The following is a 21585-nucleotide window of genomic DNA, read 5'->3' on the forward strand; positions in this document are numbered from 1 at the left end:
AACTGTCCAAAAAGAACTCCCTCTTTGTGGGGGACGAGAGGAGAGGTTGGCGATGAAGAGGAGGAAGAGGCCGTAGGAATCCCATAGGAATCCACAACTGACAGGCCAGTGGTACCGGTAGCTAAGTGCCAGTGTGACTCTTGCACAATCCTCACAAACATTGCACACAGCTCCACTCCATAAACAGGCAACAGAGAGACGGTCCAAAAACATTAACCTAGCCTGTCCAGAGAGAAGGCACAGCAATGTCATCTACACCAGCTCCAAGCTGAAAAGCAAGACACTGTGTTGTATACCCCCGAGCTGGAGAGTTCGATGTTAGCGAGTGGAGCCCACAATGCTGGTACTGGGGAAGGAGCAAAGAAAATACTGTTCTTCCACAGGTCTAAGCCAAGGGGGTACACACCGACAGCTGAGTGTGCTCTACCGGGACAAAAAAACTATAACAGCAGTACACCATGTGTGTGAAAACAAAGAGGAAAGAAAAGAAATGGGATTTATAAAAGCAGGAGAAGAAAAAACATACAAAACGTGAGAAAGTGGTAGGGAAGTTCTCCTTCTTCTTCTCCTTTTTGTGATATGCTGGAAGACGCCCAGTTTGCAGACAGCCAGAGGGGCTGCTTGAGTGACACTGATATACAAACCTTCAACATTTGGTCTAAGACGGAGCACAACCCATTTGTGATCATAACGTCTCGCAATCGAAAGCAGGTGGTGTAATCTGAGGTGTGATCTCTGGAAATAGAAGCCGCATGTTAAGTCAAGATTTATTTAGAAACTCTATACTCACTTTCTGGGCAGGAGCTGCCTCTGGCCCCTTCTTCTGGCTGCTAGTTTCAGGGGTCATCTCCCGGTGGTCCAACTGGATGTGGCTTTCCAGGTCCTCCAGGCTCTCAAACTTCACAGCACACTCTGGGCAGCGCAATCCAGCCAGAGGCTTCTCGCTGGGTTCCTGGGGTGCCCCGCTGCCACCTCCCCCAGCAACGCTGCTCGACGACTGGCCGTTGGTGCCTCTGCTCATGCAGCCTGCACACAGGCCGTAAGGCAGCCCGTTGACATCTAGCTTCACCAAGTCCTGCTTGTTCTTGAACTCCTTCAGGCACAGGGCACATTTGTACAGCTTCTGGAGCTGCCCGTTGGGGGAGGAGGAGGCCGAGTTGGTGGCCAGCTTCTGCATGTGGAAAGTGCCGTGGATCTTCAGCTCTAGCGTGGAGGTGACTGTCTGCATGCAGACCACACAGCGAAAGCCGGTGAGAGAGTTGCGTAGGTCAGGGTGCATCTGGCAGTGCTCGATGAACTCCTCCTCACTCTGCAGGGGCATCTTGCAGATGCGGCAGGTCCCCGTGTCCAGGCTCTTGCTATGCGTCACTTTGTGCTCTGTGAGCGTGAGAAGGGATGGGAAGCGTTCCCCACAGATGGGGCACATGTAGTGCTTGGCCGGACCGCGGTGGGTCTGCATGTGCTCCCGGAGCCCGTTCTCGGAGAAGAAGGTCCGTGAGCAGACGTTGCACTTGTGGCTGCCTTTGATGAACTCTGCCTTCTTGCGGGAGCAGTCGTCCTCCCCGGGCCGGATGTTGTGATCGCGCAGGCGGTGGTTCTGCAGCAGGGCCTCCATCGTGTAGGCCGCTCCACAGATGTCACAGCCGTACATAGGCTCGGAGGCATCCACGTCGTCTTCGCTGGCCTCGTGGCTGTTGGCCGTCTCCTGGCTCTTCAGTAACATGTTCTGCAGGTCCGGAGCCTCCGCGGCCCTCTTGGCAGCCGGGGGCACCCCGTTGGGTGTCCCGTTCTGGCTGCTGCTGCCTCCATCAAAGACGCAGTGCTTTTCCCGCAAATGCTTCTCCAATAGGATGATGGCGTGGAAAGCCTTGCTGCAGAAGCGGCAGTTGTACTTCTTGCTGTGGGTCGTGATGTGGCACTGCAGCTCCACCTCTGTGCTGAACATCTCACCGCAGAAGATGCACTTGCGGGCCTTGGCTGGGTTGCCTAGATGGCTGTGCTTAACGTGCAGCTGCAGATCGGTCTCCTTGCGGAAATCCCAGTTGCAGGCAGTACAGCGGTACATCTTCTTCTCGTTGCTGTGCTTGACAGCCAGGTGCACCTGGATGGAGACCTTGGAGTCAAAGACCTCCTGACACAACGTGCAGTGGTACAGGACAAAGGTGTGCATGTCCAGGAGGTGCTTCTGCAGGTCATCCACTGAGGAAAACTGCTTGTCACAGCTCTCGCAGACATAGTGGGTGGATGTGGTCATGTAGTGGACTGTCAAGTGCTGCAGAAGTGAGTCCTGGGAGTCAAAATCCTCCTTGCACTGAGGGCAGGACTGCTTCCTCAGGAGCAGCTCCAGATGAGACTTCAAGTGAGCTTGGAAACCCTCAAAGCTGGCGAACTTGAGGTCACACTGATTGCATGGGTACTCGCCATTGGAGCCCGGGGTGGCATTCGCTACCAGCCTCTGCCTTTTTGGCGAGGATATCTCAACATCAGAGGAGACAGGGCTGTGGTCCGCCTTGGAGCGCTTGTTGTTAGCCAGTGGGATGTTCTTGTGGTTCTCCTTGATGTGCTTGGTAAGTTTCAGGATGGAGCCAAAGATGGGAGAGTTGGTGCAGTACGGGCAGGAGTAGACTTCCATGAAGGACTGAGATGGCTGTATGACAGGGGATTCCAGCTTGGAGCTGCCCACATTGCAGTGAGTCTGCTGGATGTGCTCAGTCAGGGAGGACTCCGTGAGGAAGCCCATGGAGCACTGGTTGCAGAAGAAGGCATGGTTTCCTTCAAGGGTGCTAGAGGCAGCACCAGGGAGGCAATGGGTCATGCGGATGTGCTCCTGCAGGCTGTTGATGTCAGCAAACATCTCTGGGCAGTAGTTGCAGTGGAAGGCAGAGACGTTGCTGAACTGCAAGACGGGAAAAGCACTGCTGTTGCGGTGGGCCTTGCGGATGTGCTCATTCAAGTTGTAAAGCGTGGGCAAGGAGTCCAGGCACATCTGGCACGTGTGGCTCTGCTGAGGCTTGTCGGCATGGATGGTCTTGAGGTGGATCTCCAGTACAGCCAGGCTATTGAAATCCCTCTTGGAGCAGTAGGGACAGCTGTAAGTGACTTTTGCCGGCCAGTTCTGGCCATCTTCTCGTTCCGAGGAGCCGTGCTTCCGTGAGGCCCTGGAGGGCTTGAGGGTGGAATCGGGAGTGGAACCTCTCTCCACAGAAGCACTGGAGTCCGGAGTGGCGCTGCTCATGGAGGCCACGCTGCCAAGGACCGGATCGGGACTGATACTATGGTTGCTGGAATCAGGCTGCCGGTGGCTGTCCAAGTGGCAGTAGACATCCTCCACCGAGGCGAACTGCTCCGGGCACATGGGGCACTTGTGCTTCTTGTTGGCATGCGTCTGGTCGATGTGGTTGAGAAGGGAGCCCTCGTCCGAGAAGACCTCGGGACAGTGGATGCACTGGAGGTCAGCCTTCTCGGAGAGCTGGGGGTGGCGAGTGAGGACATGTTTCTCCAGCTCCTCCGTCTGGCTGAAGGTCTCCTCGCAGTAGTCGCACATGTACAGGTCATCCTTCTTGCCCATGTCCTTCTCAGCCCGCGCCATGTGCTCCTTGTTCTTCTTGTGGGCCTGCATGTGGCTCTGCAAGGAGCTGGTGGAGGAGAAGCCTCGCTTGCAGACCGTGCATTTGAAGGGCTTGCTGGAGCTGTGCGTCTTGAGGTGGATCTTCAGGTGGTCGCTGCGCGAGAAGGCCGCCTCGCACTCGTGGCAGTGGTACTTTTTGTCTCCCGTGTGCAGCTTGACGTGACGGTCTCGGCTGCGCTTGTGCTTGAAGAGCCGGCTGCAGTAGGTGCACTTGAAGGGGAGCTTGTCGCTGTGGATCTGCTCGTGGCGCTTCAGGTAGCTGAGCCGGCTGAAGGACTTGTCACAGAACTGGCAAGGGTAGGGCAGCCCCGTGCCTCCTTCCTCCTCCCCCATTCCGAGGTCACAGCTGTCCCCCAGCATCTGTGAGGGTGATGCCACGTCTTTGCTGGAGGGGGAGGATGCCACCCAGGAGAGATGAGGGTCATCATCGCCATCTGCAACCGAGAGCAGACAGAATATTTAGAAAAAAAGTGAAGAATAAAAGACGCCAATTCCCACCGTGCCTGTGAAATAAGGACATCATGTCTCTTTTTCTTTCTCTCCACTCCCTCCACCCCACTCCCCCAACCCCTGGAGAACACAATCAACTTCATTTTCTTTTTTATTACAGCAACAAGATTTACACATTGGATGAAAAGCTTTGCAAAGCAGATCGGGTGATTCTCAGGCAAGGAGGCAGCTTTCATAGATTGACATCTGGATTGCTTTTCTTTATTTGGGAACCACCTAAATATACATTATTAGGTAAATACATTTCCTTTGTCTGTAGAGGCCTGTACAAGCTCCTTGTTAATGCCATGGGTTTCCTGTGTCCATTTAGGCAGAAAAAAAAAAACACCGCTGATTAAACAGGGGAGTTTGGCTCCTGGAACCCCTGAATGTCAAGGTTATACACGGAGTACTGAAGGGCTTTTTCACCTTCGGCTTTTGAGCACCCCATTTCTTCACTGTAAAGTAAAGTTCAACCCCCAGGGCAGCGTTTCAGGGCAGCCAAGGACAAGTCTCTGCATCAGGCAGGGTCACCCGTCCTGGGACGAGCCTGTGGGTAGTCTGCACGGAGAAGGGTGGCAGGCTCGGGACGCGCTAATCTCCACTGCCTCTCTCCAAGACAGCGCTCGGCCATGAGTCAGAGCTTCAACAAGTCGCAGCTGCCGACGATTAAAATCTAATCATGGGCTGCACTCATGAAAGTTAAAATCTGCTTCCAGGACGAGAGAGACGCATGGATTTAGCGTGCCTTTTTGTCTCGTGCTCAATCCAACACAATTCTCTGCAGAAAAGGTAAGCACAACACTGCCCTGTGGGTTTCAAATGAATAGTGTAGAGGCAGAAACCTAAAACCATCAGAGACACAGAACAAAAATTACACTTGACATCCATGTGGCATCCAGGGAAGACTTGCTACCTTTGTACATTTCAGGCTAATCATTTATTCCTTGTATTTACCATAAAATTACCATAAATTTACCACATTACCATGAAAACCTAAAAGCCTTAGTGTTACATGAGTCTTTTAACATCAAAATACTAGAGTGGCTGAAGGAATTGGACATGTCAGAGGCAAACACATAAACACTTTCAATCCTATAATAAAATATGACTAGATAAATAGTTCAACCTTATGGCTTTAGGTTAACAAGCAGCTGAGCAATACAGCAAAAATTCAATTCTCTTACCGGCTCAGAAGGAGAAAAAACCTGTAAATACAGTGACTTGGAATTTAAGGCTGACACCAGGAGAAAAAGACTTAAAACAACAGGAAACTGTAGGCATTAGACTCATACAAGTCTTACATGAAAAATGACAGACAGGAACAGAGTCCAGATGTGTTGAACACAGTGCAGAGCGCATCTCGTCGAGCAAGATTAATGTCCCGGGCTGCTGTGTTTGTAGCTACAAGTTTATTTTGGGGAAAGCAATCAGCTCATCGCATGGAGCTCCATTGCACTCTTTATTACAAGAGCCTGGGCTGTTCCAGTCTCCGAGCCAGAAGCGGTAAACCGCACAGCCCCACAATCTGGGACAGCGCTGTTACTAGAACCAGACGCTGTGCTGAGACGTCCTGCCTACCGCAGCCATTCAGAACACCCTGCTCAGGCAACAGCCCCTGACTGGCAGGGCAGAATCCTCCATGGGCCCTGGCCTGCTGTCTTGGGGTAGACGTCATAAAGGCAGACTCGGAGTAAATCCCCTTCAAACCCTGCACACAGAAACGCACCTCCGCTGGCTTCTCCCGGAGGGCGTTAACCCTGCTGTCGGCAGGGCTGCAGGGGTCCTCGCAATTAGAAAACCAAGAATGACTGCAGAGGAGCAGCTCAGGGACCAGCGGGGGGACTGGAGAGCGGAGACACCCGCCCCTGAGGTGCCCTCGCCGACTCAGGTCAGGCAGACGTGGGGCGCTTAGGTTAACTGTGCCACCGGGTCTTGATCTATGAAGAGCCGTTCCTCTTTTCAAAGAGCCAGACCCCTGAGCCACCCCAAGGTGCCATGCTGGTGCCCACACCAGTCTCCCACGAAGCCAGGAAGAGGACGAACAGCACTCCTTCGTGAGGGGGGTTATACGCCATCGTTTTTCAGGATGATCTTCCATGCCAAGGTCAGAAATGCGACATTGTGTAACAGCTGGATTTGTCCAATTAGCGTACATTGGAACATCAACATACATCAACACATGGAACTAGGTGCTAGATACCTAACTAGATACCTAACACTTGATCCCTTATCTTCAGAGTACTTGGAGAAATAGGGACATTTTTCTGCTTCATTCGGTTACAGGTACCTGCAGCTCGATACACACTGAAAAGGCCGAAGACTACATTACCAGCCTTATTTGGATTTCTACAACAGCTCAAGACAAAACACTTTTAAAATCCAAGAATAGGCAATGGGAAACTAAAGACCCGCCATTTCCAATCAAGTGGCTGAAATTCTCTGTCACTCTTGTACATTACGCACATAGAGCTGCATTATCAGGCAACAGATTAATCAAAGCAAAGCAGGCACTGGGCATCGTTGTTGAGCCCCAGAGGTCTCCAATCATGGTCCTGGAGGCCCACACACCTGCTGGCGTTCATACCAGCTGAGCTTAATTACCTAATTGAAGCCTTAATTTGAACTAACAAGTTGCTTGATTGGAATATTTGCAATAAAGTTTATTTGACTAATCTGTAGTGAAATTCACAGTGAAACGCAACAGTTAATAGCTAGAAAGAGTCAGACAGCTCAGATTCCTCCTGGTATGAAGTCAAGGGAGGGTTCAGATGTGTAACTGAGAGCTGGACAGGTGCGCGTGAGCCCCCAGAACAGGACTGGGACCCCCGGCTCAGCCTAGTTGCAGCACAACTCGGGAACATTCACACCTGTTGCAAAGCCTGACGAGGTCCGGTGTGGCACTCGAAACAGCGCCTTGTTCGGCAGTTCCAGGAGTGCTTTACAGCACAATTAGCACACAGATGCAACTCACACACACGTAACACACACAAACATGCAATAGACACCACACACAGCACATGAAACGTGCACAGAACACACTCGGCACAAGCAGCACACACAACACAACGCACAAAGCACACGTAACGCACATGGAGCCCGCTCAGCACACAAAACATGAAACACACAGCACGGGCAACACAACACACACAGCACACGCAACACAGGGGATGAACAAGCTGCCCCCCAACAAGCTGTGCAAATTTTAAGAACAGATATCGGGGGCTCTTCTGTTTCCTGTTGCTTTCTTTCTTCAGACTGCTTTTCTTAATCTTCGCCACAAAACCTAAAACCTGCACGCAGTCCACATCACCTCCGAATCCTTTCCTCAGACAGACGAAGTGTGGCCCTGACAAACTTCGCTGTGATCTCCGCAGCGCCGCGGCGCAAGACGGATCCCGTGTACCGTGTGCGATCTGCCAGCAGAGTGACAGTTACATTAAAGCCGTCCTGCTGTGTAACAGTTTTGTACTGTACAGCCTGCAGCAAATACAAAGAAACATTTGGAAGTGTTTTGACAAAAAAAAATGAAAAAGCCACACAAAAAAAAGCTGGCACGGCTGGTCAGTCTCTGAATTATAAATCTATTAATGCTAATGCAATCCTCCGAATGCGACAGAATGTGAAAAATCACTTTTGAAAAAGAAGGAGATTATAGTCATTAAAAATGGCTAATCCTCTGAAGTGGGGCTGTTCTAAAATAGAAGATCACATGGCTTTTAGAAAGCTTTTGTCATCCGTCCACTGGGGACTTGGCAAGAGCATTAAATGGGTAAGAAAATTCAATGAAAAGTTAAATTAGAAAGAAATAGAAAAGAAAAGGCAAAAAAAAAGGAAAGCAAGCCAAATGCCGAGATGAGAACGGGCAGCAAACCCGCAGCTGCCCTTCTCCTGATCCGCCTGCGAGCCGCTCCCCAGTCGTGAGCCGTTACCAAGGCCCAGGCCCAAGGCCCGCTGGTCACGACCTTCACCGGGGACCCGCCCCGAAGCCCCCGGGCCGCGCCCAGTCCCGCTCGCGCCGGGTCAGGAGAGCGACCCCCGCAGCCCCGGCTCGCTCCAAACCCTCCGTGGAGTCGAGCGGCTGGGGGCTCGGGCTCCCACGTGGCTCGGAAACCCACAGATCGATCCCGCCGCGGGCTGGGGCGGCAGCGCCGCGTCCCGGAGAAGCCTGGCAGGGAACTCCTCCGGCTGCTCGAGGTGATGACTGTACAGGAGGCCGGGGCTGATAACATCTGCTGCTGCTTCCTTTATGGCACTAGCCTGTGTACGAAGCCGTGCCTAAAGCTACTTACAACACAATTAACTGCTATAATAATAAAACAAGAACTGCAGCAACACGCTGCTTCACAAAGCCTGTTTCCTAAATGTGATAACTCCCCCCACGTTGCTCTAATGGAGAGGACCGCGGAGCAACTCCTTCCTGTTCTGGAGTGAGGGACAGGCCTGTCCTTGGGCCGCTATCCCAGGCCGACTCGCTCGCTGTCCAGCAGCCTGCTGCTGCGTCCAGGACCAGCGCAGACACTCCCTTAGCGTGGAGCTGAACTCTAGTCCGCTACCAGCAAGCCTCACCCCGGCCACAACCTCCAGTTCCTCCTGGATGACAGGACAGCCCTTGAGTCATGACCATTCCTAAATCCTTCCATCTCAAACGGAGCTTGAGCTTAGTCACATCAGTATTTACTGGAAAATCCTGCCCCCTGCCAGAACTGTGCGGTCCAGCAAAATTCCCCAAACGTCTTCACAGCCACTTTTATCCTAAATTGCGTGCGCGCGCACTTGTTCGCGTGTATGAGCTATTTCTTCTCCCTCTCTGCCTCGTGCCTTGAATTATATCCCCATTAGCTAATCCTCTCCATTTTGTGTTTTGTAATCCTTCCCCGTTCGGAAGCTAACACCTCACCTGGTTATTGCACTTCTTTTCCATGTTTTCCACTCCTCTCATCTCCCGGGGGCGGGAGGGAGACTGGAGTGGGGGGACGCATGATTTTCAAAACGCATCCTTGCTCCAGGAAAAGCAAACAGCCACGAGCACTGCCTCTGCCTGGGCGAGAGATACGCACACCCGCCACAGAGCCGTGCTCTCGAACGCGCCACAGTGGAGCCCGTTATCTTTCCTTCTCTTGATTTCTGTTCGGTTTTTCTATCCTGCAGCAAAGACAGCAGGACGATTTAATCTAGCCATGCCCAGAAAGGTTTCGCCCTTGCACAAATATCTGCAAAGGAGCTTTCCTGGCCGTCCCACCAGCTTGCCTACAAACCCTTCGACTCGCCTGACCATCGGCTAGTCATTCCTGGGAAGTTTCTGACAAAGCCCATCATCGTGAAGGCGGAGGATGGCAGCGTACCCTGTGCAGCACAGTAGTGCCAACCTGCGGAGGGGCAGCGTTTCTGCAACAGGGGTCAAAGGTACATCAGGGGTGGCCACCCTTAGCCCTGGCTAATTCACTAAGTGAAGCGGTTCAATGAACTTGGGCACCGCCAGCTGGTATTTTCCATCTCAAATGATCACTTAACTGAACAAATCACCAGCTTGAAGTGGTCAAAACAGCAGCAAGGCTGCTCCAAGTGTAGGAATGAATGGGTTTGGGTTGATCTGTGAGAACTGCTCGACAGGACCACGGCTCTTCCCTCCTGTATTCCCGTAAGAAACCACAGCAATGTTGCAGCACTGGAGCAGGTTGCACAAAAATCTGCACCGCTATCACACACCCGGAAAAAGGTTCCCAGTACAGAACCAGTCCAGCCACAGGAGCCAGCCCCGACTCTTCCCGTCAAGCTCAAACCTAGCGGAGCTTCGAGAATATTTCCTGAAGCATGTGTTTCAGAAATAACCTGGGTTGTAGACACGGATCACATGCAATGCATGCTCTGGTTTGTTTTGCCTTTTCTCGATGATGGTGTGTGCAGACTGTGGGCAGGACAGGCAGCAACTCGGGCACCTCAGAGAGGACCCCAAACGTTCCAGTGCCCTGACAGGGGAGCTCAATCTGTTCGGCAGACCCCAGTCAATATGCTACAGAGCCAGTTCCTAACGGACAGGAGCATGCACACAGGCCCTGCGCCTCACATATGGCATTAACTGGCACCCATGGAGGCTGAACAGCAGCCCCCTTTCCCCAGCCAGAAGGCCAGGGGCAGTGGGGAGTGGGGACTGGGGGCCTGGGACAGCAGGGCCACTTGTGCAACAGAGTGGGACTGCAGATGATGGAAAAGCACCAGGGGCTTAAAAACATGCAAACGGGGGAAAAAGGGTAGGGGCATCTTTTCTGCTCTATACCATCTGACTCACTCGTTTGTGTTCCGAGCTACAGAACGCAAAGCCATGAAAAGCTTGTCCATGGAGCATCTTTCATGCAAAACCATAAAACACGGCTCAGACTGGCCAAGTCGAAACAAACTGCTGAGCTGAACAGGCTCACACTGCACAGAATAAAAAGAGCCTTACGGTGCCACGTTTCAGGGGTTAAAACTCCAGACTGGCCCACAGTGACATATTCCCACAATTATCAAAAAACAGTCTGAGGAACTCCTAAATCGAGACTCCCTCGCGAGGCCTGTACACTGACAGGGTGGGGGTGAGGTGATTGGCAAAGGGCTGGAAAGATGGCACCTATGTGGTAGGCTTGCCTGTTCATTGGCTCCTCTCCTCTCAAATGGGGAACGTCGCGTGGAGCTGGGACTGGAGACAGCTGCACCCTAATTACATGTGAAGTGTACCAAAACAATTCTTTTATCGCGGGCTGTAAAGAACAGTTTGGCATCTGGCAGTCTTTTATTTCTTCCAAGAGATACAAGCTTGTCTCAACATTTTTTTTTGTCACCTGTAGTGGTGATTAAAATTCATTATAAATGAAAGGAGTGAAGGCATGTTCCTTTGTGTACAGTTGGGAAGTAGAAATGAGAAACAGCTGCCTGCTAATTCATGCAGGAAACTATGGGGCTGTGCGCCGTGAAGCAGCGTGGTACCTCCAGCTCTGTCTGTCTTCGGCAGCTGAGAGCGCGAGGAGAACGCACAGCCCGGGTCTCCCCAGCGTTCCGAAAGAGGGGGTACAGGTGTGCCCCCACCCCTCCTGAAGCCTCTCCCAACCACACAGGCATGACAACCCAAAAATATTGTAAGCGCCACTTTGCGCGCTGAACTTAACGTGTTTTCTTTGGCTTCGAAACCACAGGAAAATGTACAAAACAGCTTTTCCACCGTCCGCAAACAAAAAGAATTACGTAAGGCTTTGAGAACAATAACCCCCCCCCAAAAAACTGCCAAGTTTAAACACCCTTCTGACTTAAATGAGGAGTTTGTTTGTTTGTTTGTTTTCAGGACAACTAAAAGAAAGCCCACACAGACAGCTGACCACTTCTGACAAGGAACCAGCTCCCGATTTCCCTCCAAGCGTGTTGCTTTTGCAAATCTGTTGTTCCACTGGACTCAGCCCAGGTAGAAGGTAGGACTGTGAGGCCCAGGCATCTCCTCCTGTTATACCTTCGCTCCAGCTGTGATTCGAGAGGAAGGATCATCCTATGTTCTTAAGGATCACTGCCTGCGATCTGGCGATCTCTTTCTGAAGCCTCCTCCTGCTGTTGATCACCGGAAGTGTGTGTTTAAAAAAGAGGAGACGCAGCTCTGGCCTGGACTGACACAGACCTCCTGTCTCGCGCTCTCTGGATCTCTCCCACTTCTGTCTCGTCCCCAGGACTGCTGTTTTACAGCAAATCCCCCCCCACACACACACACGCAGACCTGCATTAACTGCTACTTCAGATTCACAGAATCTGAAAGCGTTTGGTTATAACTCATCTTAATTTAATTAGTCTGAAGTAACGTTCACAGCAAGCGGGGTTGTTGTGAGAAGATTACCCATAATTTCGAGCACTCAATCACCAACTCTCGAGCAATATTAAAAATAGATACTATACCCTCGAGCTCCAAACAGGATATGGTTTATGAGGTTATCTGGCTTACAGTTTAGGCTAGAAGAAGAAACAAATGATCCGGGAAAGGCTTTTTAAATATTCACAATTCCTACCAAGCTTTGGTAGTCAGAAATGCTAATCGAGGTCGTTTAGGAAACCGATGAATTAAAGGCAACTATGCAAATATGGCAGAATGCGTTTCCGTGCTGCGGCAGGAACTGTCCGTGCTGATAACGCAGCGACAGAGCTCAGGCCCAGCTTCTATACTTGCGATTCACTCCCTACACCTCAACACGGGTTCCTGCAGGGCTGGAGGTTTGGGATCTACCTAGAAAAACTGGTCGGATCCATCGGCTCCCGGCACGACACACGTGGATTCTCGACAGGGCCGGCACAGAGCCTCTCCTGCCCGCCCACAGCCGGCTCCCTCTTCCGGCCCGACTCCGGCGTTTCGGCTCCATTGTCCCCCCCCTCCGCCCCCATCCCCCCTCTCTCTCTCACCTCGGCTGGGCTTTTAAATAAGTAATGCCAGCAGCTGTAACATAATCAGAGGCCTTTTTATTTCAAACAAAAAGAAGCCGGGCAGCTCTGCTCTGTGAAGGTCTGTGGGGCTCCCAGGGGAAGGAGGGGAGCCCCAGGGGGCCCATGGGGCCCAGGCTGCGAGGGCAGGTACCTCCTGCCCGTCGGTCCACCAGGACGGCCCCTGTCCTCCTGGGGCGCTCAGGGAACACCTGGACCAGCCGCAGTCGCCTCGCAGAGGGGCAGAACACACGTCTGGCGCGGGAGCACTCTGTCACACACAGTGCGCAGAGAGCACGCTCGCAGTGTGACTGCTCTGCTGTGAGCACTGCAATCAGTCGCCAGCGTTTGACCTGAACACTACACTGGGTGTGGGGGGCAGCGCTAAAGAATGATAAATACTGGACACGCGATTGAAAATGAAAAAGTAAAGGTGGCCCACACCGATTATCTTGGTCACCGCTGGGTTTTTTTTTGTGATTCCGTCTTCGACGATGCGGCACGTCCCATGCTATAGAGTGAACACACGCACACATCCAGCTCCCTTGACTGAAAGGCGCTTATTTGAGCCTGCCCTTACCTTGCCATTAGGCAGAGCTGTAATCTCGCGAGCACGCTGGAGGTTCGCATAGCAGGGTTTTTAACCGAGAGAATGTGCGTAAATTAAGTAACCGAGACAATCAGAGCAAAATGTTACAAGCCCCACAAAATTGACAGCTAAATTACTCTCCAGCAGTCAAGAAGGCACTTCTTGCCACTGCAAACCTCTTCCAGAAATACAGCCCAGCGCCGGAGCGCAGCAACCTCTCAGCCACTTCATCTCGCCTCCCCCCTTTAAAAATGGGGTCCCCAACATTCTGCTCTTTACACTTAATTCCACATATTAGGATTTCAGCCTGACTGACAGAGAGCAGACAGGTTCTTACGAAGTCGGGGGTGCTTGTGGAAATGAATAAGAAACCTAACCTCCGGAATGAAGCTGTAGGAGTAGGGCATCGCTGCTCTGTCCATTCCTAACAGCTCATCCCGTCCCAGTCACTGCACAGTGTCCAGCCTGCCCTCAAAACACTTCCCAATCATTAACTGGGCCCGCAGGAAAGCACTCCTACATAGGAAGAATGAAAGTCCTGTTTTGCTGCCAGAAACCCCTTCACCTCTTTGCTTAGCTGAGAGGGACGGGGCACAGCCTTGTTCAAAGCAAAGAAAAACCAATTCTCTATAACCCAGACCCAGATCTGGTTATATATGATCAGCTGAGGAAAAAGAGAAAATTCATCTCCTGGTTTTCCTACAGACCGGCGTCCTGAGGCTGCAGAATCTGCCCCTCTCTCCTCCCGAAATACTCCTCGACTTTTCACCGAGGAGCTTTCCAGCACAGAAATAAATCTTAAAAGAAGAACAAAAAAACAAGTTGGTCGCAACAGAGTGCAGCATGAGCCAACACCTGGATCCCGCATTACAAAATAATTGCAGGATAATTACACGAGTATTAAAATGTCCGTTCCCCAGGGTAACACAGAAGCACCCAGCTGCACTGCGAGGAAGGGGACTGAATACCTCGCATCATTATTATTAATGGAAATTTCAGCGCCAGGCCAGCGAAAGAAAAAGAAATCTACAGAATACAGCGTGAGCTCCCAGCACACTTACAATTAACAACTGGAGCTGGAGCCGAGAAAAGGAGAACTTCAGATAAGGCATTAGCGGCGAGCTGAGATATATATATTTTCTTTTCCCCGGGCACAAAGTTCCACCGAAGGAAAAAAAAAAATCGCCAATTTCCAGTTGATAAATATAGCAATCTGCCTTCGGTCCTCGCGGCGCGGCGTGGGCAGCGCTGGGCTGCGAGACACCCCGCCCGCGGCCGAGCTCCTCCCAGAGCCGCCGAGCTGCTCCTCCCTTCATGGCGTGATGGAACGCCCACACTGTGGCTCCGGGCCAGAGCTCCTCGCTTCGACCCGCCAATCCCGCCTCCACCCGCGTCTCGGCTCACGGATTCGAACCCCCGCGCGACTGAACCCACGGAGGACTCGTCCCGGGCCTCCTGTACCGGACGGGTGGCGCCCCCTGGAGGCACCTCCGAGATCGGCGTGTTGCCGGAGCCCAGACAGGAACAGCCGGCTAGCCTTGGCGGCTGGCAGACGATTACGCACCGCCGTTTGTGAAATCCGGGTCACAGTCGAACCCACTAAGCCTACCTACATCATAGCACTCAGGCGAGCGCCTTGACCAGCAGGGCCACTGGGGAGTCTGGGTGCTGTTCTTCTGCTTGGGTACACAAGCTCCAGACATTTGGGGGATGTCCAATCGGAAGCTTCTTGACCTGCGCCTCTCCAGGACCTGATCGTGACCTGAGGGTCACTCTGTCCCCAAAATATGCAGACCAGAAATGAGGAGGATAATTCATCCCCTACAAATGACAAGGCTGAGACAGCTCTATCTAACAGGAAGGTGGTCTGGTCTCTGAGGTGGGGGACTTCCATAGCAGGACGAATCGGCTTCTCTTCCTGTGTTAAGGGGGGCCTTATCTTTTCCCTTGGACACTCTGTGGCCCGCTCGACGCGCTGGATTGTTGATTTTGGTGGAACGGCTCTCCAGTCAGGGCCGCAGCTCGGAAGGTCCGAGGCCCTTCGCTCAAGACCAGTGCCACCTGATGGAAGGTTAGGGTCATGAAAGCGTTTCTCGAAAAGACTAGGGCTGTAACCCCCGTGTTCTGGCCAAATTTCCCATTGGCCTTTACCAATCATGGTCTAATAATCCCCCTCTCTGAACTGGCTTCAGCACTCTGCTCTCCTCCCCACTGAGAGCTGGTGTGTGGGGAGTGCTCTGGCGCACTATGGCTGCCGTCGCATCATCCAGGTGGGGCTGCACACTGGAGGTGGCGGAGGGGATCCCCATTACCTGTAATGCGCTTTGAGTGGAGTGTCCAGAAAAGCGCTATATAAGTGTAAGCAATTATTATTATTATTATTATTATTATTATTATTATTAAGCACGCAGGGCAATCTCCTCCATCGGGTGTCACAAGTCATTCATAATTAAATCAGGGGAGATAGAGGCCTTTACCTAATTAAGACTTAAATGAACAATCTTAATTGTTGATAAACTGTTGATTTAAAGAGACCTAGAAAACCTTTTGGACAATTGCCCATGGGGTCCAGAAGTTTGGGATTTCTACAGGGCTGGCTTTTGTTTCTGTGGTTTTCCACCATATTTTTACAATTAATGGATAATCATGTCCTTTAACTCAGTCATTTCATGGCGCAGGACCAGGTCTAGTTAGGAGCAGCCGCTTGTCCTGGCCTTTCACTTCCCTACAGGGAGTATAAACATTTCCAGGAAGACAGGACAGCGAACTCCGAGACAAACCCTTGGCACCGAGCGGTACACTGCCCAGCTATCCGACACCGGCAGGTTCACGTCTGCGCACGACTGTTTCACATCATAACACCGCAAAGGGGTTTTGTCCCCCCCCCAAAATCAAAACAGAAAAAAAGATAGTCTCAAGTTCGCTGCTGTCAACAAGAACCTCACTTCAAAACTCTCTTTGTGGATTAACACACACCCCGGCCGCATCAAAGGGGGCCGGGTGGAAAAAAGGAGAAAGGAAAAAAAAAAACCTAAAAGACACAAAAGGTAGCACTGGTGGAAGAAAAAATAGCTGCCCAACATGAAACAGATCAAAGGAGCAGGCCGGGAAAATGAGAAGCTAGGGGGTCTTTTAATTACTTACTACTTCCGCCAAACCACGCAGCTAAAGAGAAGGAGGAAGGGTCGGAAAAAAAGTTTTGAAATCCATCGGCTCCTCGGCTGCCCCCCGCCACCCTGTCTTACAAGCGGTGCCAGTTCCCATCCTCGCCCCTCCCCCCGTGCCAGCGAGGCCCCGCTCCTCACAGCGCCCTCCCGCTGGCCCAGGAGGGGGATTGTCGTCCGCGGCGACTGCCTGACAAAAAAAAACTTTTTTTTTTTGGGTTGGGAACTTCTGGCGGCGCCCCAGGGGCTTTTCTCTGGGAAGGAGAGATCAGTCTGACCCCCAGGCCGTCTCATTTTCGCAGCCCTGCTCTGCTTTATAAAAAAAAAATCGTGCAAGTTCACAGAGGGCAGTGCACCGTGGGGGCAGCAGATCAGACTTGGCCACTGGCTGTTTCTGCTTAACAGCAGAATAAAGGATTGCTCAGGGACCGGGCTTAAGTAGAAACACAATTTAACTTCAAACATCACACCCCCTACCTGCCTACCTATCTCCATTTATATAAAAAAAATAAAATACAATATAAAATGAAAAAATGGGAACGGAGGCCGGCTGCTGCCGTCGTGTGGTCCCAAACATCTCGGGTTTCTTCCTTAGCCTCTCTCTCCGCTGCTCATAAAGAGAGCGTCGGAGTCCGCCCGTCTGGCTGTGGGGTGCTCGCTAGAGCCATTTGGCGGGAGAAAACTTTCCCTTCGATCTGCCCTCATCTTCTCGTCGGGCAGCACCCTATTCCTCCCCGGCCTCGTTTAAAAAAACGTCTTGCCGTCAATTCCGGATGAAGACTTTGTGTGCACTGCAGACCAGTAATGCCCCAGACCCTGGGAGCACTACTACCAATAAGTCAGTGCCATTCAGACAATTAAAGGAAAAACAGCCTCAAGGGGAGGAATCGTGAAATCTTTTGTCTTTAGTCTAATTCACTCCTACAGCAGTGCAACCTATTTAAAGCAAGCAAATGGATTAAATACAAACGACCGACTGGCTATATAATCGGGATGCGGAATGTAAAATTAAGAGGTAATGTTGCGAAATTCCACACTGCCGTGAACGGCGCTAACCACACAGACCCCTGAAGGCCGCGGTTTCGCGCACTGCGCTGCCCACAGACAGCGGGGGGGCGCTGGCGGCCAATCGGCAGGCTGGCCCGCTCTTCGGCGGTACGGCCGCGACTACCTGACTGCTGATGCTCCGTAAATGAGCCTGGGAGGGCTGGCAAATGAGACCCGCGCGTGCTGTGCATCCCTTATAAAATAAACCATCAGTTTGTGAAGACTAATAATGGGTCAGACAGGAATTGTATGAGGCAGGGAGGTGATTATCTTAAAGGTAAATACTCCAGTTAACTAGTCCCCGATGACACCTTGCTGTGTTTTTAATTATCCATAAAATCCCTCCCTAAAAAAAAAAAATTACAAAACAGCATTGTAGATGCATGTATTAAGAGCTGTTTAGGGGGCTCTCAGAAGGAGAGTCCAGAGGCGATGCTTTAGGATGTAATGAAGGCACTTTAAGAGTGTCGCCCTGTTTGAGGCACTTCCCCTGCCCGCGCCAGTACGAAACCCTTCGCCTTCTGTGTGACAGAGACAATTCTCCGAAACCGAGCACCGAAACCAGTAGTGAATAACTAAAAGCATATGCGTGCTTAAATTCAATTAAAATTAAATTAAACGAAAACCCCAAGTGCTTTATTACTAATGTAGCTTGCTATCACTTAAATTTTATTCCTAAAAAGGAATAATTAAGGCAGTGCAGATGTTATTACAAAAACAATAAGTCTACCTTTTTTTTCCAGTATTTATGAAGCACCCTTCCTCCTTCTGAAATGGGGAGGGGATCACAAGGTGCCACAACCTGAGGTTTAGGGGGGCTTATTCATTTATATCTGCGCCCCCCGAGTCTCTCCTCTTCAGCATCCGGCAGCCCCAGGAGCAGAGGGATCAGGGATCAGACTGCCTTTTAGCACAGAAACGCCTATCATAGCAATTCAGCCTGCGAATTTCGGCAGATCACTCACCATTGTGAAGCAGGCAGGCGCTTCGTTTGTATAAGAAAAGCAGTGGCGATGATCACTAATAGAGCTCAAATGGTAAGGAGCGCCTTGGATTACAGAAAGCGAGCAGGACAGGAGGGCATCGAGAACGACGAACACAAAGGGCCCACCCCCACATCACCTGGAGCAGCAACGCCAGAGCTGGCCCCAGCCCCCTGGCGCCCTCGCGGCTGGACAGCAGGGAGAGGGACACTGACCCGCAGACAGGTAGGTGGGGCAGAAGGCTGGAACATTTGAGAAATGCAAACAAATACGCAAAAATGGCCACGCGCAAATGCGGAGAACAGTAGGAGAAGGGAGGGAGGGGGGAAAAAAAATATCAACTGCTCTGGGCCCGGCGATTCTTGTCAATTAGAGTTATCTGGACTAGCAGCACTCTTTCTACCCTCCCCAGCCCCCACCCCCACCCCCGCAGCTCTCTGCAACTTTCCCCTGCCAGTCGCGGTATCCTGTCAGATTATTTTTTCTGTCCCCGGCTCAGAGCTGCTGGTTCCCGTCCTGAGCTGGGCCCTTATCAGCCTCTCCCAGTCAGCCCCAGGCCCCGCGCAGCTGTCACGGCGTCCCCCAGTCCCCCCCACTTTATCTCCTCGCGCAGACCGCAGCCTGGCATGGAACTGGGGGCCGAGCGGCTGCTCCTCTCTCCCTGGGAACCAGGCATGGAAACGGCCCTGCATTACTCTCCCCGGTCCTGGGGGAGTTCATTACTCGAGCAGGGCGCTCCCACTAGTGAGCCAGAGAGCAGGCCGGCGCATTCTGACTGCGCTTCGCCGAAACCGCGCTCGTTAAAGAGAAAAAAGCTCGGAAGGGGAACCAGCCTTTGAAAGACAGCAATGCAGCAGGACGACTAATACTTTTGTTTGTTTTTTGTCTTTAGAAGGGCTGACTTTTTTTTTTAATTCTGGCTTCACAGAGAAGAGGTGGGGGGGACGGGATGCCGGTGAAGTTTTTCCTGGCTAATTCTCCCCGGAGCTCTTGCTGGACAGGAAGCAGATTCTCTTACACGAGAACTCGCCCTTTGCAAGCCGCCCCCCCTCCGCCCTCATCCCAAAGCCCCAGAGGAGGCTCCTGTATCACCATGACTAACAGAAATCAATACACATTCACCTATTGACATTTTCCTTCCTCTTACGGAAAAAAAAAAAAACTTTTCAAATTTGTCAACTGCCCCGATCAGCAAACACAGCCCCACTACAGAGAGATGCGCCGGATGCCAGGATTAGATCAGGCACTGAGCTAGACGGCTATTCATGGGACAAAAGACACGGAGGGTCCTGAGGTAAGGAAAAACAAAGGCTGCATGCAGGCACCCAGGGGAGACATGAGCGACAGCGGTGACGTCAGGAGTAATTGGGTGTCTGAGAGAAAGTCCCAGTTCCCTTGGCCTCTCCCACCGACACACATACACAGCGATCAAGGAAGAGTGAGCAGGACAGAGGACTCATACTGAACAGAAGCTGGTGAAAACTTAGCACATCCCTTCACAAGAGACGTCCCCCCCCCACAAACTACAACACCTTGACTACCACTTGCGCTAGGATTCAGTAAAAGTCATTCATATTCAGTAAACACGGTCACTGAAACATAATTACAACTACACAAACAGTATTCATTACTGGACAAGCTTGTTTCAGACAGAGGGTGCTAATCCTTTCTGTAGATGAACCGTTACTTCCTCATCAAAACAGGCCGTGCGGCCCAACTCGGACAAAGCCTTTATTGTCATCTGTCAGGTTCACCACGCGTGCCTCACACGTGACTCCTTAAAACGTCAGAGGAATGCATTCTTCCTGGTGCCTGGCCATAATCGCAGCACAAAGGAACAAGTAAAGGATAATTCCACGCCGAAACGTTGCAATTCTGCCTTTCAGCGAGGAATTAACCTCTGCTTGTTCCTGTGCAGCCAGCGCACGCTGACGCTTTCCCACAGACTCGATTCACCTAGCGGAGCGGAGCGGAGACATTTTGCTCACTTCAGGGTTCAATAACTGGCCCGCAGCACCGATGCCCGGGGCTGTTCAATCTCGCGTGCACCTGCCCCTTGCAAGGCCATGGACATAGAACCAAGAGCTGCCCTGGTCTCCAGACAGCACTGCAGACCACAGAGCTGGGCGCTGCCATTGCTTAAAACCATCCTGGGCACCACAAATATCCTAGTGATCAAAACACAGGCCGAGCATCTTAGGGGTGAGCTACCTATGTCTGGCTGACATCTTGACCGACCCGTTATGTGAAATCAAGGAAGTGGTACTGCCACAAAACTGGAGCATAGAACTGGGCCATAAAAATGGACTCTGCTGCACAAGGCTTTGTTGCCAAATGTTTTTTGACAGCAGCAAGAAGCGCTGTCGGTACAAGTACAAGCTTTTCATTGCCTCTCCCTTGTTTGCGATTTGATCTCAGTCGGGATGCCTTTGTTCTTATAATGCTCTGGTTCGCCAAGATGCCACAGAACTTAAAAACACAGCTGAGCGTCAGTACCTAAGTGGACGCATCGGCGATTGTCTGCTCTTTTCTTGATCATAGCAGTTTCCCTTTTCCGTTGTTTAATGCCTGCTCAATCCGTTCACCGTTTTGCTCAGTGGCAAGGGCATTTCAATTTCAGTTACAGAAGAAGACGAGGTCGAGCTCTCTGCTGCGATCTCCCGAGAGCTCCGAGCCAGGATGGCTCCAGCCCGCGGACCGTAAAGGGGCCGGCGCTGTCCGCGAACCGAAAGAAACCTAGACCAAGAAAGACTCCGCGCTCGGGCCCCGAGAGTCGTGCTTTTCAGGTGACATTTTCCCTGACAAAGACAAGTGGCACCTGACTACAGGGTTAAAACTATTATAGACCAGATCCCCCCGGCACCTCAGCCTCTGGCTTCTGCTTTCTGCTGCTGTAGCAGTATCTGGGACCCGCTTCTGAATAATTTAGACTGAGCAGGGCACGCTGCGCTCAGTCAAACTCGCTCATTGTTCACCACAATCCTGCACTGGCCAGCAGTGCTGCAAGCTGTGTGGTACTGCACCAGGATGATGAGAACACAAGAACACGCTCACAGGCTTACTGCACGGTGGGGGGAAAAGAGTTCGGCACAGGTTTCAGCTTCGGCTCCTGTATTTGACCGCCAAGGTAACGTTTCATGCTTGGGCATTTTTATTTGGCAGCGTGGGCACAGCCTGTGTGGGCCCTGGGCCACCATCAAAACCGAAGGGGCAGCCGGAGCAGGGGCGAGGAAGAGCCCGGGACGTGGCGGCCGG

At 51.9% G+C, this 21585-nt stretch overlaps 1 protein-coding gene across 3 annotated transcripts in view; it reads right to left on the minus strand.

Annotated features, from left to right (window-relative positions):
* Nucleotides 1-21585, minus strand: part of znf423 (zinc finger protein 423) — a 129720-nt gene that overhangs the window by 66247 nt on the left and 41888 nt on the right. For 2 of the 3 annotated variants that reach the window (XM_015368463.2, XM_015368464.2), the window contains exon 4: nt 791-4062. In XM_015368463.2, the coding sequence (XP_015223949.2) occupies nt 791-4062 (3272 nt within the window). Of the gene's footprint in view, nt 1-790; nt 4063-16280; nt 16379-21585 lie in introns of those variants that run through there. The other variant, XM_015368465.2, reaches the window with a different exon arrangement.

Source organism: Lepisosteus oculatus, chromosome 20, assembly GCF_040954835.1.
Source record: "Lepisosteus oculatus isolate fLepOcu1 chromosome 20, fLepOcu1.hap2, whole genome shotgun sequence".
NCBI classification, from domain to species: domain Eukaryota; kingdom Metazoa; phylum Chordata; class Actinopteri; order Semionotiformes; family Lepisosteidae; genus Lepisosteus; species Lepisosteus oculatus.